At 42.2% G+C, this 19,758-nt stretch overlaps 2 protein-coding genes across 6 annotated transcripts in view; one reads left to right on the top strand and one right to left on the bottom strand.

Moving 5' to 3' along the window:
- The window catches only part of lsamp (limbic system associated membrane protein), a 245,977-nt gene extending 242,278 nt beyond the window's left edge, over nucleotides 1-3,699 (top strand). For all 4 annotated transcript variants that reach the window (XM_085379558.1, XM_085379557.1, XM_085379555.1 and 1 more), the window contains one exon: nucleotides 46-3,699. In XM_085379558.1, coding sequence (XP_085235684.1) covers nucleotides 46-143 — 98 coding nt within the window. In that variant the 3' untranslated portion in view covers nucleotides 144-3,699. The remainder of the gene's footprint in view (nucleotides 1-45) is intronic.
- Nucleotides 3,700-6,661: 2,962 nt separating this feature from the next.
- On the bottom strand, nucleotides 6,662-19,470 carry gap43 (growth associated protein 43). Of its 2 annotated transcripts, none has more exons than XM_085379561.1 (3): nucleotides 19,153-19,470; nucleotides 11,958-12,585; nucleotides 6,662-7,983 (listed from the first exon to the last, which is right to left on the bottom strand). In XM_085379561.1, exons 1-3 carry the CDS (start codon nucleotides 19,180-19,182, stop codon nucleotides 7,904-7,906), a joined length of 738 nt encoding a protein of 245 aa, XP_085235687.1. In that variant the 5' UTR covers nucleotides 19,183-19,470; the 3' UTR covers nucleotides 6,662-7,903. The 2 variants fall into 2 exon arrangements, with proteins under 2 accessions (XP_085235687.1, XP_085235688.1); XM_085379562.1 differs by having other exon boundaries at nucleotides 11,967-12,585; nucleotides 19,153-19,469.
- Between the last annotated feature and the right edge of the window lie 288 nt (nucleotides 19,471-19,758).

The raw sequence follows: 19,758 nt of genomic DNA, 5'->3' as shown, positions 1-19,758 counted from the left end.
CTCTTATTAACCCTGCTGCCTTTCTCTCTTTGCTTCTCCACACAGGACCCGGGACAGGCAGAGATATCAACGGCTCTGCCTGTGTATCTCAATCACTGTGGCTCCTGCTAGCCTCCTTCGCCTGCCTTTTCTTGAAGTGTTAATATCCCTGCCCTCTATCCTTCCCCTTCTCTCCCCCCAGCCTCGCACCTTGGCCTTCCGCCCCATTCGCTCTTCTTCTTCTTCTTCTTCTCTCCAACTCACCGGCATCCTTACTGCTACCTTATTACCAACTTTGCCGCCCTCTTCCCCAGACTGTTTGCATCATGATACAGAAACCTTACGTGCTGTCGAGCACTGCTTACAGGTGTGAAAAAAAAACGATGGGTTATGAGTAAAATGTTTTAGGAACAACAACAAAAAAAAAAAAGAGTAAAATGAAGAACAAAACAAGCAAACAGTGCTTTTTAAAGAATTGCATTGTTCTTTTTGATTGGTATGCACTTCTTTTGTTTCTGCTTTATCTTGTCTTCTGGGTCTGGGTCGGGCTTTGGGAGGGGGGTTGTGGGGGGGTTGTTTGTTTTTTTGTTGTCTACATGGGAATAAAAATGAAGGTGGCCTGGCTCACAGGGACACCAAGAAAACAATCATTTGTCTCTAGGACTACTGAAGACATGAGGTGTATTTCTTCTTACTCCCTTAGATGTATTATGTTAACTTAAAGCGTAGATTTAACCGAGTGTTTATAACCAGTGCATTAATGAGAAACACGTAAAGCATCTGCCAAATATACACGTAAATTTCAAACTAACACATGTGAAACTCAAAGGGAAACTGCTACGGCTGATTTTGCGATGAGATTAGAGCTGTAATTTGATGCTACTGTGCTGAAACACAGATATAGTGTTAGGCAGATACCTCTGCAATCAGTGTCATTGCAAGCGGAGCCCAGAAATATGGGAACAGAAACAAACCTGAAGAAATGAGTTTGTCTGGAGCTCTGTGATATCTTGCGACCCTTCCCCATTATTCCAAAAAACAACCTGTTTTTCTTTTTCTTTCTAGACTCTCACTTACAAACAACAACAAAAAAGAGAACAGGGAAGAGAAACACACAGTAGGTTATAATGATGCGTATTGTACATAGTAAAGTTTTGTATTACTCTATGATAAGAAAACCATGATGTGCAGTTTATCTCAGAGGCTGCACCGAGCAGTGTTTGCATTCAGTCGATGAGTTTTAGGATCATTTTATCCCTACTGCTGGAATTTGGATAAAAATGTATGACACCAATGAATGACTTACTTTTTTGTTTTTCTCTTAATCAAAAACACGTGTTTTCATACGAAAATGATACAGAAAAAATCATAATATATAGATATTGGGGGTATTATTTTGTGTGCACCTCATGAATCCACTGTCCTTATATATGAAAAAAGCTCATTTTACATGATTCTGAATATGGTTGTGATTTGTTGAGGATTAATGAAATGCAGACCTTTGGACCTGGCAGATACCCATTATACAACAATGTTTTTTATGTTGTTTTTTGTTTTTTATAATTCTGTGCAGTAATTATTGTACCTGTCCTTGAAACGAGATGCGTGCTAGCTTAAATGATGTTAAACAGAGGGAGTATTATGAGCTTCATAATGCTCTTACGCATACCTGAGATTTAATATGACAGAAGAAACCAAATGAATACTGAATGCAGTTCCCCTCAGTGTCACCAAGGCCACTGTGCTGAAGGCCTTATGGGGAAAAAAAATCAAACAAATGAGAAATAATGAGAATAATAGTGCTGTTACCTCACCGTGTCCTACAGCAAGATTTCTAATCACTCTTTTGCCAATGCTTAGACTGAACAGTGAGTTAGTTTCTTTATGAACAAAATGGTTAAATAAATATGTTACGTGTTGATATTTTGAAGAAAATCTTTCAAAGGGAGCAGCTCGTAGGCCGTAGCTGTTAAAGAGACAGCACTGACACTGGTGGTGACTAATAGCGTTTGGACTCCAGTGCCCAGCTCAGCTCTTTGATTGGATGTGTGCGTTCAGGTCTCCGCTCTTTCAAACAACCAAGCCGAGATAGTACTGTAAAAACACACGTGTAATTAATGTCATCCTTGTCACGCATTAAAAGACTCGTTCCCAGTGTGTTCTCTCATTGTAAATGCTTCTGAGGCCATGGCTGTGTGTGTAGTGTTGGTAATGCTCCAGTCTAAGCTGAGACGTACAGAGACTGAAAACCCACCGCGTTTTTAATCAAAACTGAAGCATTTATGAATTCATATTTCCATTAGCTCCATGAGACACAACGAAAACAATGTCTTGCGATCAGATCTCTTAGAATACGAAAGAAGCTGCTTGTTTTTACACTTTTATTGTGTTGCGTGCTTTTTTTATTATTTTATCTTATTTGGTTTTATTTTACAACTGTGCGAATGAGTCCTGGTGTTTTTATACTGCAGTCTGCAGATTGATTTTTAGGCTCTAACTTAACCATACTTGAGGACGCTATTGTAGTTTATCAGCAGTTATCTTCTTACCTTAATTAGAGCCGAATGATCTGGTAGCTGTGGTGAAATAGTTTTTCATGATCAGTTTCCATAAACATGGTCTGTGCTACCAGTGAGCTTTACAGAAGAGACAAAATAAATGTGTTGTCTCTTTGTTTTATTTCAGCGGGGGAGACCCTGACAGACCAAAAAAGCTGGGTCAGATATCCCCAAATTGTGTTCTGCATTTAATTTCATGAGCCTGCATACAGGTCATTGTCTAGAATTTCTGCCATTCAGGTGTGTTTTCCAATGAGACTAAGCTCACCGATGTGGAAGTCTAAGTGCTTCCGTGCGGGTTAAAACCAGCTAATAAGCACTTGACTTATAGGACCACTGACGTAAAAGCCACGGAGCTCTGTCTTATCCATAAAGCAGCGAGAAAAAAGGAGATCTGGTGTTATTCCATTGCTCATAGAAACCAACAGCCAGCCTATAATGACACAGCACCAACCCCCTGCAGACAGACCTAGATATCTACTCAAGACTGTAGATACAGCTATGTAGTTTACTACTCAGCATTGCCTCAAAACATCGCCGAACTGGCTTGTGTATGTGTGCGTGTGTACTCATCTGTTTATATGATTAACCTGCTGGAAAAGTGGCATACATGTGAGGCATGAGATAAATGATGAGTTGGCCCAGCAGCTAACTATCTACTTTCCATTGAGCTATGGTTACACTTGTAACCCTCTATATTAAGTTTAGATTGTTTTTTTTCTCTTCCTCTGTGTGTATATACAGCATTATGTTTCTACTGTAGAATGTTGTAAAGTCAGCAAATCCATAAGATTGTGTTTATACAACTCTACATTTAAAAGTTTAAAAGGCAAATGTAACTATCATGTTTGTACTTCCTTCCCTTTGTCGCGGGGAATTAAGATTCAATCATGGATTAGAACACAGCAATGTCCCTTTTTTTCTATTTTACTTTATTATGGTATAAGGTAATTGAAGTCAGTTTCTAAAAAATAAAATATGACATGTAATAAAGGTATATGAGAAATGTTAACAAAATAAAGTTGTTTGAATTCAGTGTTCTGTATTTGAATGTGACATGAAATGTCGAAGCAAAGTAACCTTTTCTTTCTGGAGACAGCTTGGAACACATGTTGTGTTAATCACCATGTAACATGCAAATAAAATAATATATGTATTGTTATGTTTTCTCTGGGAGACGTTTTTGTCCGCGGGAAACGTGTGAAAATTCTGCTCATTAGCAAGGGGAATGGTCCATTTTCACCTTTTTCTGGTGCCAAAGACAAAGACTGTGGTGTTATCACTACCACATATTGCCACACATTAATGACAATATGGCTCAGGCTCTTTTCACCACAGAGATGTGCAGCAAGTGCTGCAATAAAAGGTTTCGCCACTAGGTGTCACACTAAACCAAATTATGCCCTACATGAGACTTTTCTAGTCTTACTCACCGCTCCTGATCTACAAGCCACACGGTGCAATGTTTTTGGAATGTATGCAAACGTTATAAAATGTCAATTTCAGAAAAACATGTAGGTTCACATTTTTCAATTCAAACCTCACACACCAGTAGGGAAAATGTAGCTGTTCACCATTGTTTTCATACCTGAGCACAGTGGGTACAGTTTTTTGTTTTTTTTTATTTCATTTTTGTTGTTGTCCTTTTTAAATAGAAGGTGCTAGCAAGCATTCTCTTCAAAGTACAGGGATTTCAAATGGGAATGATGAGTGACAATGCAGGAAGATAAGAGAGTATGAGGATGGTATGAACTAGCCATTTTAATTGAGGAGATTATGCTCTTCTTGTTAGCACTTGACAAATAGATTGCGGAAGGCATTTATGTAAATGTTATATTCAGGTCTTGCATTTTTCCATGGAGTCCTTGAGCCCTGATGGGACCTATAGCATTTGCATACACAGATTGCTTGTAAAGGATTAAGTCATTCAGATTTTAATCTAGAGATTTTTAAAAAATCAGTAATGCTCAGTGCAAAATGTGCATGTAAACATATGTAAAGACTTATGTAAAGACTTTGGAGAAATCTGGTAAAGGAGTGTGAGTGTACCTAAAAAATATCACCTGGTTCTTAGTATATCTTAAGATTAGCCACAGGTGCAAATCATCATCCCTCCTATTCAGTTGGTACGGTGATTGGTTGGTTGGTGCTGATTTATTGTTTGATTTTAGCCAATTGTGCATTATGGCCAAATGTGTCAGCCTTGGTCCCATCTTTCCAAAGGATGTTGTTCAAACAGTCTTGTGGTTTATTCAGATGCAACTTTGGAAACCTGGGCCGTTCCCATGTTTCTCCTGGCAGCCCTTCCAAACATACTTGAGCCTTCTTTTTTTCTTTTCTTTTTTTTTTTTTTATTGTCGTGAACGTTAACATTTAAGAAGCTAACTGAGGCCTGTGAGCGATGTGTATAATGGCTGGCCTTGGGGTGAATTTGGTGGGATTCCTGGGAAGATCAACAGCTTCCTGGAATGTTTTCCACTCAAATAATCTTTCTCACTGTAGAATGATGGAATTGAAACTGTTTGGAAATTACCTTATAACTTATAACAGACTGATGGGCAGCAACATTTACTTCTCTAAGATCATTGATTATGTCGTTCCTTTTTCACATTCTGTCAACACATCCCTGAACTGCCGAAAGTTCTCATTTTATAGAGGTGCTCACACTTGCTGATGATCAGTTATTCAAGTGCATTTCATGAGCAACATTTGGCTGCGACTTACTCTTATAATTCCTTTGGAAGATGGCAGAGTATGCAGCATTGGTGAAGGTTACAAATGATCTTCTTATGGTCTCTGATTGTGGACTCATGTCTGTGCTTGTCCCGCTAGACCTCAGTGCAGCGTTCAATACTGTTGACCATAATGTCTTATTACAGCGATTACAGCATGCTGAAGGTACTACACAGCAGTAGTTTAAATCATATCTAAATGGGGACTTGTCTTCACACACTAAGATTAATATCTAGTTCCACAGGGTTCTGTGCTGTTACCAATTCTGTTTACATTATACATGCTTCCCTTAGTCAGTATCATTCAATGGCATAGCACACGTTTTCAGTCCTATGCACTGTAATCCATAAAGCCAGAAAACAAACATTAATTAGTTAAAGTGGACAATCTCTAAATTTCTGCTTCTAAATTCAGACAAAACTGAGGTAACTGTACTCTGTTTCTTAGAAACATGGTGTCTAACCAAACACTTACGTCTACATGGCCTGACTTTGGTCTCCAGTAACACTGTGAGAAATCTTGAAGACATTTTTGACCAATATATGTCCTTCGATGTGCATATGAAACAAGCATGTAGGACTGCTTTCTTCTACTTGCACAATATCTAAATTAGAAACACCCTGTGTGAAAGTGATGCTAAAAGCCAGTTAATGTATTTACTACTTCTAGGCTGGACGACTGTAATTCATTGTTATCAGGCTGTCTTAAGATTTCCCTGAAAAGCCTTCAGTTAATCCAAAATGCTGCAGCACGAGTACTGACAGGGACTAGAAGGAGAGAGCATATTTCTCCTATATTTTCTTCTTCTCATCAGGGCTCATCTTAAAGACTTCCTAGTACAGTATTACCCCATTAGAGCGCTTTGCACTCTGACTGCTGGCTTACTTGTGGTTTCCAAAGTATTTAAACTTAGAATGGGAGCCTTCAGCTTTCAGGCCTCTTCTCTGTGGGACGAGCTCCCAGTTTGGATATGGGAGTACTTGCTCATAAGGGATCATCTAATTGGTGGGGTCTTCTCTGTATTATTGTAGGGTCTTTACCTTACGATGTAAAGCGCTTTTGTTGTGATTTGGGGCTATATAAACATAACAGAATTGAATTAAATTGTATTTCCCTGTGTAAGTATTGTTTTAATGTACGTTTGGTGCAAGAGCATCTAATCTTACAGGAATACTATCCATTCATTTTCTTCCACTAGTCCACTTCAGGGTCACGGCGGGCGCTGCAGTCTATCCCAACTGTCATGGGGCAAGAGTTATAATAAAACCACACATGTGTGGTTTCGTGATGGATTCAGTGGAAAATAAGCATGATTATTGGAAACTGCCGGGTGTTTCAAAGTGACAATATGTTTCTATCAGGCTTTAAACAAACTCCACAGCTTATGATGGTAATTGGCACATTTGCTTTATTTTGAAAACAGACATTGAAACCATTTTTTATTTTTTTCATATTTTTTTTTCTCACAAGTTTGAACTCCTCGATAAGATTGAAACTGGACATTGCACTCACTGGAACATAGGAAATTTTTTTGTTGTTGTTGTTTGCTCATTTGTTTGATTTTTCTCTTAATCTTTTTTTGTAACATCAGTGCAAGAGTATTTTTCCAATTCATATAAACTGTCATAACAACACCAAAGACATCAAAAAAGAAGCCGCCACACCTCTTAAGTTTTTTGTGACTGCGAAAAAGTTCCTCTCAGAGGGAGAGTTCCCATCATGCATCTGGTTCAATGGTTCATGCTATGGCCTCACGTTTGGTTGGCAGAGCACAAATTGTAATATGTAAGAGCCAGTTACATCAATAATATAGTTGATTTCTAGAGTTTTTATTATATGATCACATCATTTAAATGGCAATAGGTCCTTTATTTACTGTAACTGTGAGTATACAGAGTTTGTAAAAGGGGTGTAAACCAAGCTTGAATGACTCAAGCAGAATAGAGAAAGTTGAGTAAATATTGTTTTTGGGATTCAGGATAAAGCTGCCCCAACTGGAAATGTCACACATTTAATCATACATTCTATTATCCATTCAGTGTGTCAGTACATTACCTCTTTGTTGTGTTCTCAGTACACTTGGATCGTGTCGAAAACATGAATTGCATTTATAAACCTGGTTGTCTTTTTGTGCGTGCATTTGCAATACGGATTTCATTTGCAAAATGTGTCTGAAGAAAGAAAGTGCATTACAATGCAAATACAATACGGCGCATTGGCAATGCATTCTTTTTTTGAAATTTTAAATGTGTAAATATCCAGTTGGAAGCGTTCATTCCACCCCCGGTTTTACATCAAATAGTGAAGATGTACCAAATGAAATCATCCACCTCGACATCATCACCATCACGGTAAGAGTCGCTTTTCATAAACATCAGCAACATCAACATCATCATCACCGTCGTCGTCAGCATCGTCATCACTTGCGCATAGTACAGTGTTAGCTTGAGCCAAAAAACTTCACGCTGGAAACTCCCCCAACATGAGAAAATCATTGCCACACAAAAAATGACAAACAAATAGAAACGGACTGCCTTCACATTGAGAAGGCAAAGAGCAACCTTTTTAGATTTTTCGTTTTTGTGGTATTCTTCATACTTTTAATTCTGCTTTCATTAAGTTAGACTTTAGCCTTAAGCATCCTTGGACTCGGTGGCCTCCGCCTCTGCATCTGCCGGGGTGGCCTCCTCTCCTTTAGACTCCTCTGCAGCATCTTAATGTAAGAAGTGGTGGGGTAGAGGGTGTAAGGGTAGAGAGAAGGGGTTTGGGGCGGGATAGATGAAAGGAGGGTGGAGAAAGAAGAGAAGAGGAGAGGTGGAGAGGTGGTTTTACATTGCGAGTAGAGTAATAAAGCTCTGTCTGGGGCGCCTGAGATACAGAGCTTCAAAGATTTCACTCATGAGCAGTAACTTTTGATGTTTTAAATATTTCACCCTCTATATGAAAAAAAAAGCCATGTAACATTCGGAAATTCTCAAAATATTCACATCTTCCCTCTCAAAAAAATTATTCGCACATGGAATTCTGTGTTGTTCACAATGTGTCAGCTCCACTTAAACTGAGAGCATGTCTGAAGCCCGCACTGACTGTGTAAATAATAAAAGAAGAGCTTGCTCCTAATGGACCCATGAAGCATTTGAACGGGCATCACAAAGCTAACAGGAGCATCTTGGCCTGTCACATCTGATACAGTGTGATGCCCAGAGTGCACTGCACTATGATAGCAGGCAACGATAACTTGCTAAGAGGTGCACACTGCTGAGTAGCAATCCGTGATACATCACAAAGCAAATGCTAATGAGATTCTTGCTCAGGTACTTTATATTTTTCAACATTAAATCATAATATCCTTCTTTAATAATCCTGTAGCTGGTGCGCTTTTTAGCTCCAAAAAAGCAAAGACATTCTCATTTATACTTAATAAAGACCTTCTTGCACTATGCAGGAGCTACACTGATTTTGGGGTCTTTGTTGTTCCTGCCCAAACTCGTTATCCGAGTGATCTCATCGGGGTGATGTCACACCCCGATGAGATCATATTCTTTTATTAGGAGGAGACATCAAGGAATGATATCATTGCAATGGAGACCAGGGTGCATGTCTCCTGGTGTGTGCGTGTGTTTGTGTGTGGGAGGGCGAGGGAGGGAGGGAAAGAGAGAAGTGGGGCAACGGTGTCTGCACTAATGCACGATTGTGTGTGTGACTCAAGACAGCATGACTCATGGCAGATCTTCCAGGTAAGAGATAATTAGCTTGTTAGCCACTGTGACAGATTTGAGAATGTCCTTCACTACAGCCACTGAACTGTGCGATGCAAATCCAATTTCACCCAATTTACAGAGCCAAAGCCCGTCATTTCTTGTGTCTGACATCAGCGCGAGCTCACTTTCATACACCAGTTACCGGCTGAAGTGACAGTTTAGCTTTGCTGCTGGGTTTGTGTATGAAGATTGCAGACAGGGAAACAAACATTTATAAGTGTTTCATCATTTCTACTCACTGACCTCTTAGTCTTTAGTAAATAAGACTAATGAGATCATGGCAGAAAAAATATGAAGCGCAAAAGCTCTTTTCAGACTGATAACATCACCAGCTTTAAATTCTGTCATTCACACTGAGGTATGTTTTACATAAATGGTTCTCATAGCTTCATTGAAACATATGCAGGAGAGTTACAAAAACAGCCACACAGCAAAAGACTTGTTGCATTTGTGACCATTGACTCAAGTGAAGTGTAACCACACTTTTGAATGGTTGCTTTTCTCCATCATTGTCACTAAAATCTGAGATCAGAGAGAGCTAGTGCCACCCCTCATTCTCAAAGAGAGATTGAAATCTCTACTGAACTGGAAATGGCATCCTTTTTTAATCTTTTTTGGATTTACAATCAGAGTTGATGAGATAAAATGCTATTATATGCACGTTAATGTAGTTTAGGGCACGCTCTACTAACACAAGCCATTCACAAAGATGTGAGAGAGGACTTCTAATGATGTACAAGCCTGTCTTAATATGACAGCCTGCTTTCAGATATTGTGTCATTTTAAAAGTGCTGGGCAAACATTAATAGGTCTGATCTGGTTAGACTGTGGTCTCATAATCGACCAGGACGTTCATTCAGATGTAAAGCAGGTAAGTCCAGATAAATCGGATTTTGAATGTAAACATGTTCATATCTGAAAAAAGCTGATAAAAGTGCCAATATCCATAAGCATGGTATTAATTTCACTGCTATGCAGATGACACCCAACTCTTAGCGTTATAATGAGCTCTTGAGAACCACATATCTGGTGTTACAACTGATTCTGATCTAAGTCTCCATCTGCATATATATTTCATTAAAGGTACGTTGCAGCTTGTTTATGTGTTTATTATTTAATATAGTCTATAATCTGCTTTTAACAGCTTCAATGCTCTGTTTCCCAAAAAAGAGTTAGAATTCACTAGATACATATAAAAACCTTATGTCACTCTAGGGTTTTCACTCAGTAGCACCCTGAAATCCCCCTGCTCACTGCTGCTCGCTGTGCCAAAACAAAAACTAAAATACATCTGACTCAGTCTGGAGTGGAGACTGAAGAAGTCACTTGGATGAGGAACGAAACATTAATCCCACTGAAAACGCTACAGAGTCAGCTTTATCAAATAAAGAAATCATCTTTCTATATCGTCTCTGAGTCACTACATCTGGACAGTCCAACATCACTGATGGCTTGTTTATAGTGAGAATCTGTTTCTACTACTTATTACTTTTTCTAGTTAAGTTCTAGTGTTTTCTTTAATGTTTTTAACTTATTTTTCCTGCCTCCTCTTTTTAGTTTTCCAAATTAATCTACTATTTCTTTTCATTATTAATGAATCTGTTGCCACCTTTTAATGTAAGAGAAGTGCTCTATAAGTGCAGGAATTCGATAAGAATTTGTGACATAGAGACCGCCTCATAGAGTACCCATCATCCTTGTGGATGTGACTCTTTTCTGTGTGCAACAAACCTTAACTGAGCGATTTGGTCATAAATATTAATTTTGGTCTCTGAGTCACTTTGGTAAGTTAAGCAGATTGTAGACAGCAGTGAATTCTTAATAAGCAGATCTTTGTCAAGTAGTGTTTGTTTATGGCAGACTTCCCCAGTGCGGATCGTGACCAGTAGGGATCATTAATCATTCATTTAAATCAGAGCACCTGTTCTACCCGCACTGCTCCATGCAGGCCAGCTATCCCATCGAGGTGGTAACTATGACAACAGGGAGACAGTGCTGCCTAGGTGACCTACTTTCTGTGTAGTTCTCCAGTTGGTGTATGCATGTGTGTGTGTGTTTCCCACCTCACGCCCCCACCAGCTCCAGACTGAGCATGCTCCATTAACTACCTGTCTGACCCAGTCTGAGAGTCCTTGGACCAGAAATATGAGTTCATGTCAAGTGTATCTTGTGACAGTGTTGTATCAGTGGAATAATATCATTTAATCTCCAGTTTCTTCTCAGGTCCACATTCCTGCTGTAATTGGACATCACATGACAGTGCTGGAAGACTTTTTTTTTTTTTTACCAAATAGTTTAACGTGATGTACTTTAAAAAAAAAAAGAAGTTTAACTGGGTCATCCATTACAACCGTTTTTCATGACTATGGTAGCAGTCAGGTTAATATATCACACCTCGTGTGAAGGCATCTGAGAGCTTTATTAACCTCAGTGATTTATAATTCATGCTGCTTTTACATTATGCAAACAACACATTGCTTTTTATCAATAGCTTTGATCATTCCCAGTATAACAATATCAGTGTGTACCACACTCTTGACCAGTGCTTATCATTTTCTATGCCGGCCTCTGTCTAATCAGTATGGAGTTTTCATCTTGCAGAGGCTGAGCTACAAGGCTGTCTAATCTTATATTGAGCTGTGTCTCTGTGTTAACCAGTGAATGGTGGAGCACTGCCAAATATCTCTAAATCCCAAAGACACACCAAGCGGCTATGTCCTGTGGAGCCTGCCAAGCAGACTGTGTAAAAGCTCACCTATTCTTCTCGATTTTATATTTACAGTAAGTAATTGCTTTTTGATTGGTGGAAGTGGCTGGAACTATTTTTAGCCCTGAACTCACTGCCCTCACGAACATGTGCATAAGTGAGAATGTGCTGGTAAACCTTTCTTCCTGACCACATGGAGCTCTCTCCTATTCTGCATACCTTGTTTACCTTTTGTTTGGTTAGGCTCCTCCTTCTCAGCTGTCGGACTGACAGCAGCAGGCACGTCGGCTTGTCTGGCCTCCTCCTTTTTCTCTTCGCTCTTCTCCTCCTTCTTCTCTTCAGCTGTGGCCGTGGTGGGACTCTTGGCTGGGGCCTCCACCTCTTTGGGCTTCTCCTCAGCTTTCTCCTCCGCTTTTGGCTCCTCTTTCTTGGGTTCAGAGGGCGCTGCGGCGGCCGTGGGAGACGCAGCAGCCGGGGCGGCCGCTACAGGAGACGTTGCTGTGGCAGCAGCTGCCGGAGAGTTAGCTGGCTTGTCTGCCACAGGGCTTTTGGCTTGGTTTGTCTCCTCTTCCTCCTTCTTAGCCTCTTCTCCTGCGGCTTCATCCTGCTTAGCAGGTGCCTCCTCTCCCTCCGCTTTCTTTGCCTCCTCTCCTCCCTCTGTTGCCTCCTCTGCAGCAGCAGGACTGTCACCCTCTTTCTCCTCCTCTCCGTCTTTCATCTTTTTCCGAGTTATATGTCCACGGAAGCTGGCCTGTATTTTGGTGGCAGCCTTGTGGGCCTTGTCCTCGGGTTTGTTGGTGGTGCCATCCTGTTCAATCTTCTGGTCCGCCTCCTCATTCTTCTCCACCTGGCAGGCGATAGACAACATACCAGGTTAACATTTACTGCAAGAGTTGAAAAGGTTGCGCTGAATGTCTTTATTTTGCTAGTGTCCAGTTGTTGCTGTGTTTGTGTGTGTCTATCCCTCTTTTTGTTGGCATGCTGCTTGATCACGAGAAGGCATGCTTTATTTCTGTTTGCTAAAGTATGTAAAAAATAGTCGAACTGAAAGGTCAGAAGTCAAGAAAAGAAAAAAGTGTATATCGTGAAATGGGAAAGCTTAATAAATATATATATATTTCTAACCATTACATGACAATCATAGGCTGGGAAAAGGTTAAAATTTCAGGACATGTTTAGAATAAAAGTGCGGGATGAGATGAGGAGCAGAGTTAGGAGTAGGACAGGAGACAGGGTAATATTGAAAGTCTTTCCTTGATATTACCTTCGGTTACTGGATCCAAAGCTGTCCATCAAATAGTGGGTTGTGCTATGAGTCATATAAATCTAATGAAAAGAAATCAAATCAAATAAAGGAATGAATGATGAGCACTGAAAGTGGCAACACAAAATGAATCAGTACATTCCAAATGAATAGGCAAACAAATCAAGGTAAAATATTCTCTCGCAGGTGTTGGAACCAATCGAAAGCCTCAAATGAACGTGAATAAGTGTAATGAAGCAAAAGAACACAAACCGTCAAGCAGCATGCAGACTGTGTAGCATCAGTTATACCAAATGGAAAAACAAAGTGAGAAAACAACACAATCTATTTTTTATTTATTTATTTATTTATTTATTTTGGTCCTTCCAGGTATCAAGGCTTAGCTTGACCCTACAGCATTTTATCATTTCACGTGCCAGAGTGAGGAGATTTATTGTCTCCACATAATAAATCCAAGGCGCTGTGATTTTAGGTTGTGACAAGTGTCTCCGGGCATTTATTGCAGTTATTCAACCCAGGCATGAGGCTGATATTGTCCTCCTGATAATAACCCTGAAAATAGATTTAGTGAATAATTAAACTTAAATGTAGACGCTCTCCGTGGCATCCATTAATCTTTCCTGCAGTCTCTGCTAATGATATCCTCAAAATTATGAGCAGTGCTCAAAATCGGAGCCAATCTTTATTCTCTGGGTACAGTATATAGCAGCTCCGTGTCTGGCTGCTAGGGAACGAGCTCCCTGCTACAATCTCCTCACCATTCACTGCCATACCCCTCCCAACCATCAAAGGTTACCTTGACAACCAGAGTGCTAACTCATCACAGAGCCTGTCTGCTGTTCGGTGCTATGAAAGACTATATGTCACCCTGATTGGCAGTGCGCCTGACCCCTCGGGGGGAGCGGGCCAATAGGAACTCGTAAATCAGGTGGAGTAATCAGCATGGAAAAGCCAGGGATGCGATGAAGCAACGGTAGCAGCGGCAGGGTGTGGCGGTAGGGGGCAAAGGGGTAAAATGTATGTGCTTACATTAATGTCTGTGTCACCGAGATCTGGCAACGTCTTGTTTAAGGCCAATGAATCTGGGTGGAAAGAGCTTTCGTGCCTCTGCATCCACCCCCTATGTATGGTCTCCCAGTGTGTCATTATGTAGGATATGAGCTTTGACTTGGACAGCCTGTGTGAGGGATCACATCTGTGTGGAGTGATTTAAGACCCCGAGGCCCTAAATCAACACGTCTTCCTCAGGGTCAGTGTGTCAGTGCAATATTGGAGCAGCGAGGGCAAGGTGCAGCTGTATTGGTATATTCAGCTCCTCCGCCTTTATTCCCCCGGGTTCGGGTTAATATACACAGTCTTCCAGAGTAATATTGTGCAGTGTGAAATTATAAGACAGATAAATGAAATACACACTTAAATGTAGTGATTCACATTTAAAATCTGAACTGGAGCTAAACAAGCTACCGGCCAGTGGGTGTGGAAATAAACTTCAGCAGAACAGAGAGCAGGCAGACAAAGCACCACCACCACCACCACACCCTCTGCTCTTAATAATATGCACGTCTCCAGTGACTTATTGGGCTTTTATTGTGTCTGATCTCATAGGTGCTTACAATTGCCAAAAATCTGACCCGAGCACTTAACTCTTAATAGAATTACTTACTGGCTGGGTTCAGTGAGTCAGATGGAGAAAGAGAAAGCGATGGATGAAGGGTGTTTGGGAATAAGGGGTATGACATCATTATTGGAACAGAAGAGCGATGTCATTTATGTTAGAGGTTGGGGAAATGTGATAAAATACCAGAGGAGCACCAGATGATCTCATCTGGTGGTACGAAGACAGGAAGAAGCATCACCATCACAGTTTGACCACAGCTGGAGCGTCATCACTTGAATTATTGATACTTGTGTGTGCATCACCCTTAAAAAAATAAAAATAAAAAAATGCCGTGCTGTGATTTTTCTTCTTCTTCTTCATGGATTCACTTCTGAGATGCAAAACCAAAGATTACTTGACCCAGCACAGCTGACATTTGCCTGCACTGTATTTAAATCCCAAACAGAAGCATCATTGCACATCATTTAAGACCTGCACCTTGAAGCCTCTGACCGGTAATTGAACCCCGGTCACGTACCCTCCCTGCAGGCGCTTTTGCACCCGGCATCTATGTGGTGCACATCTCCATTCATAAATAAGGCAAGACTTAGTGGCTGTTTAAACTCTTCCTTGATTAATTTGCAGTGAGACAACATATTTGCATTATGAGTTAGTCAAATGGCTTACTACAATTAGCCTGCAGTGCTTGCTATTTGCACACAGTCGTTCTGGTTGCCATAGATACACTACTTTAACCGCTGAAAAACTGCTTTTAATCTCCAAGAAAATGTGGAATGTTTGCAACGTAATAGTGCAATTCTTGCAAGATTATGAAGCCAGCAATTATGCAATCTTTGTGCAATTATATTAGCTGTAGTATGATGTAGCAACATTAAAAAGGCTTGCTCCAGGATAAACTGACACTGTGCTATAAAAGCAGCTGACCTGTGACGAGAGAATCTAGTTCACGGGTTATCAAAATGCAAGAGTGCCATTCACCACAGGACACACACACACACCCTCTCTGTCGGATTTGTCTGCAAAGATAATAAATGGACATGGTGAAATGCGCTCAGTGCATTATCTGACTGGCTGGATGTGTCTATTACAGCTGCAGTCTGAGCCTCTCTCCCTGCCCGCCTCTGTCCTTGGGTGGGCACCGGCTGTTGTAAGAACCACACCCCACAGTCAATGGCTTTATCCATAACCACACACTCACACACGCACCATCCCCCCAATGGTGACACAAGTAACAATCCACCACCTTCCCACTGCCTCATTTAGAGTGCCATTAGGGACTTGTTTCAGGAGGCGGGGGGGGAGGGGAAGACACAGTGGAAGCAGCGAGGTTAGTGCCATCGGACCGCAACTCACACTAATGCATTCGTGCATGCTGTCTAATGATAATGTTGGGGTTTTTCTTACTTATTAATATTATTACTATTACTATTGCAATCCATTCAAGTCCTGAGATTATTTGCCTCTCCACTTCACCCAGCATTGAATGCCTCAAGCGAAAGAGGAGAGAAATATTAAAGGTAATATTTGCATGCATAATGGAGATGCTTGCTTTGCAGACACCCCTTTTTTTATTATCGCCAAGCCAACAGGTGCAGCTGCACTTTAATATGGGAGGCTTGTATGTAATAAAATTAGAAGTCATAAAACAGACTGTATAGCGCACTGGCACTCTTTGAAATAAAATGGAAAAACTCCACCGAGCAGTTGTCATATTACCACAGCTCCACCGAGCAGGTGGAGAGAGACTGTCAGCCACCCTTGCCGGTGGCACACGTTTCTCTCTGCAATGGCACCTCTATCTTGTCTTCGGCGTGATTTCTGTGGCCGTGTCTGCTTTCCTGCAGGAGCCATCCAGACAGCAAAGACTGAACTGCTGTCTGGAACTGCTGAATATCTCCCTCTTTCTCTCCCTGTCGTCTTTCACTCTCCATGAGCAAACTGCTACCCACTCATTCTCCCTCTCTCACACACACACATACACGCACATAGGCACAGCGGAGCACCACACCCTTTTAGCCGGCTATCTCCTGCAGATGAGGAGAGGGGGGCTCAGGTGGTGACTGCCACAGCCCCCGCTCGCCGTCTCTCGCCATCTCTCCCTCCTCTCACGCTTTTTTCCTCTTCCTTTGACGGTGAATTGATGAGCAGCCGTAAAGGATGCACTGTTTCTTCTACGATGGCCCGGGAAAAGATGCTCCACAGCAACTAATAAGCAGCCATATGCCGGCCTCATTACGTCCTCTGGAGCAGCCTTTAATTCACTTACATCAGCTCTCTGGCTGAACAAAGGCTCTGCAATCGCCACTGATCTCATCGGGGGCTGGAGATATATATGTTTCTTTCTTTCTTTCTTTCTTTATTACAGCCTAAAGCAGAGGAAAGTCTCAGTTGAGACTAAAAACCTTGTTTTCAAGAGTGACCTGGGCAAGAGAGCAGCCAGTCACACACTGCAAATGAGTGAGCACTGTATCCATAGGTAACCAGATAAGAGACGGGGTAGAGGAGAGAGGAAAAGAAGGTGATGCCTGAGGGAAAGGGCAAGGGTTGCGCACGGTGGTGGTTGTGTTAGTGGTGACGTGTGATAAGAAGTAGAGATGGAGAGTTGAGTGTTAGAGGAATAGCTCATTTGGGCGGGATTTGATTCTGCTTAAGTTCTGCTTATAAGCACAACCTGGAACTGGGTTCAAGATGTTGAGGTGAGAGCTGAATATTGTTGTAAAGCTGCATAAAAAGCGAGGGAGGCAGATGGGACTTAAACTAGGTGCCCGTAGCCACTCCCATATAGTGGAGATGTTGCAACAGCACTTAACACTCCACAATGGCGGGACCCCACAGCAACGCTGCCATACTCCAGAGCAGAAAATCATGCTTTTTGCTCATCCATCCGTGAAGACCGCGCAGTCTGTCCGGATTCATTTATGCTCAAATGCAGGAGCACGAAGATAAGTGCTTGTAGGCTGGGAGGACGTTTTTTTTCTTTTTTACCCTCCCCTGTGGTGCACGCTTGAGGCGGCGACAGCCTTCCGTAGGAAAAAAAAAAAAAGCTAGTGCCTCACCCACATGGCTGCAGTGTGCAGCGTGCCGGCTTCTCTTCCTTCAATGTTTCCTCGTGCTGCTCCCTTTCTCATCTTCGCGCCTGCTCCCCTACTCCAGCCACCACCACCACCACCATCACCACGTTCTCGCTCCACCACATATCTGCGAGTTGTAGTCAGCCATCTAGTTTCATTCCATCTTCACCTTTCTGCTTTGTTGCATTCATGCCTCTCCCTACCTCCACCCCCCCGCCCATGCCCCATACCTCACAGCCTCCACTCCCTGTCCCAATCCCTGTTTCACCTCTGTATCAGCGTCTTCTCCCTTTTCCCCCCTCCTCCATCTAGCTCCATGTGCACCACCCTGCTTCTGTTTCTCCCTCTTTCTCTCCCTGCATCCTGCTCCACCTGCATGGAGTTCATCTGGCAAGCCTTTCTTTCCTCTTTTTCTCTCTCTGCCAGAGCTAATATGACTCATCCGGGCTGACATTTAAGAAGCAATCAGAGTGCCATCGGAATCCAGCGTGTTATGGCTCTGATAAAAACCCTAATCAGTTCTGAGATAGCAGCAGGAGCATCGCCCGCGATCACATGCAGAACCACCGCGACAGCTGCTGAAATGCTACCTCAGTGCAACACCTTTCTTTCATTTCATATTCACTGCCGGGACAAGACTGGCCACGGGTACCCAGCACCACCCTTTCACACCCTTTTAAATGAGTGCTCACTTCATAGAACCCTCCATTGACAGCAACCACTCAAAAAGCTGGAGGGCTATGATAATCCATTTATGCTCATTTATTCCCATTGTATTCCCCCCTCGAGGCCACTGACATGATGGAGCTGCTCACTCAGTCAGTACCCCACCCTTTTTTCCCCCCTTCACACTGTGGAAATGATGCACTTTCCTCTGTCACCCACTTCTTCTGCTTAACATAAGACTAATACAGAAGATACCTAGACCTCTCCCCTGCCCCTGTTTAAGGCGTAGGTTAAGAGAAAACTGTCATTTATCTAAAGCATCACTCGCCGGTGGATGAGATTGGGTTTAGTGGATAAATCAGAGTATTTCAGCTTTGATATTGAAGACAATACATAATCTATCAAGTGCCATTCAGTAATAGTTCACTTTTTTCAAGCACTTAATCAATAAGAGGGAATACCGTCGGCCCAGGATCACATTACATTCTTGCTGCCTTTCTACAAGTACGGTGTGAGGTCTGAGAGGCATTGTGGCAGCATCCATTCATGCAGGATAATCACATTAACTAGGCGTGTCTGTGCTCCGTGGATAGATTTCTATAAAGACAAGTCAGGCCTCAAGTCACAGAAAATTACACCAACATTTTGGCTAATCCCACCTCATGCCTCCTAATCTCACCAAAATTGGCAAAAAAGAAAAGAAAAGACAAAACTAAAAAACAAACCCAACAGTCACAAAGTTCAGAACTGAGGTGAAGCTGAAAAATATTGATAAAGCAAATCAGAGCAGTTTACCGGTTTGGTTCTTCTTATGCAGCACAGCATAGTTGTAGTATCCTCCCTTTTTCTTCTCTGCTTCTTTTCTTCCCTTTTTTCTCCCTTTCACTTCTCTCTCACCCTCTCCCTCTCTCTCTCTCTCGCTCTCGCTCGCTTTCGCGCGCACACACACTCTCTCGCTCACTCGCTCTCTCTCTCTCTTTTCTCTCTCTGGCTGTATCAACAGCTAAGCCGCCCAGTACATTTACTCATCCCAGTTTGCACACACGCGCTCTCCCGTCAGTCTGCCGGGGTGCGACTCTCTCACTCTTTCTTACTCGCTGCCTGACAATGACTGCGAGCCCACCCTTTAAACCCCTCCCTTCTGCCTCCCTCCTCGCTCCATCATCCCTCTCGCTCTCTCTCCTCCTCCTCCTCCTTTCCTTCTTCTTCTTCCGCCTCCTCGTCCTCTTCTCACTCATAGTGATGACCCCCCCACCACCACCACCACCACCTCTTTTAGATCGGCACTCCTCTCTTCTACATCTTCTCACCCACCTCCTCCTCCTCCTCTTTCTTGTTCCCTTACAGCCTGGCTCCAGCAAAAGCTGCGGCCCCACCCTAAAAAAGCCTCTCCCTTAATAA

Source organism: Rhamphochromis longiceps, linkage group LG14, assembly GCF_057381845.1.
Source record: "Rhamphochromis longiceps isolate RC_006_pf linkage group LG14, R_longiceps_female_GT1.1, whole genome shotgun sequence".
NCBI classification, from domain to species: domain Eukaryota; kingdom Metazoa; phylum Chordata; class Actinopteri; order Cichliformes; family Cichlidae; genus Rhamphochromis; species Rhamphochromis longiceps.
This window is presented reverse-complemented; position numbering and strand designations above follow the sequence as displayed.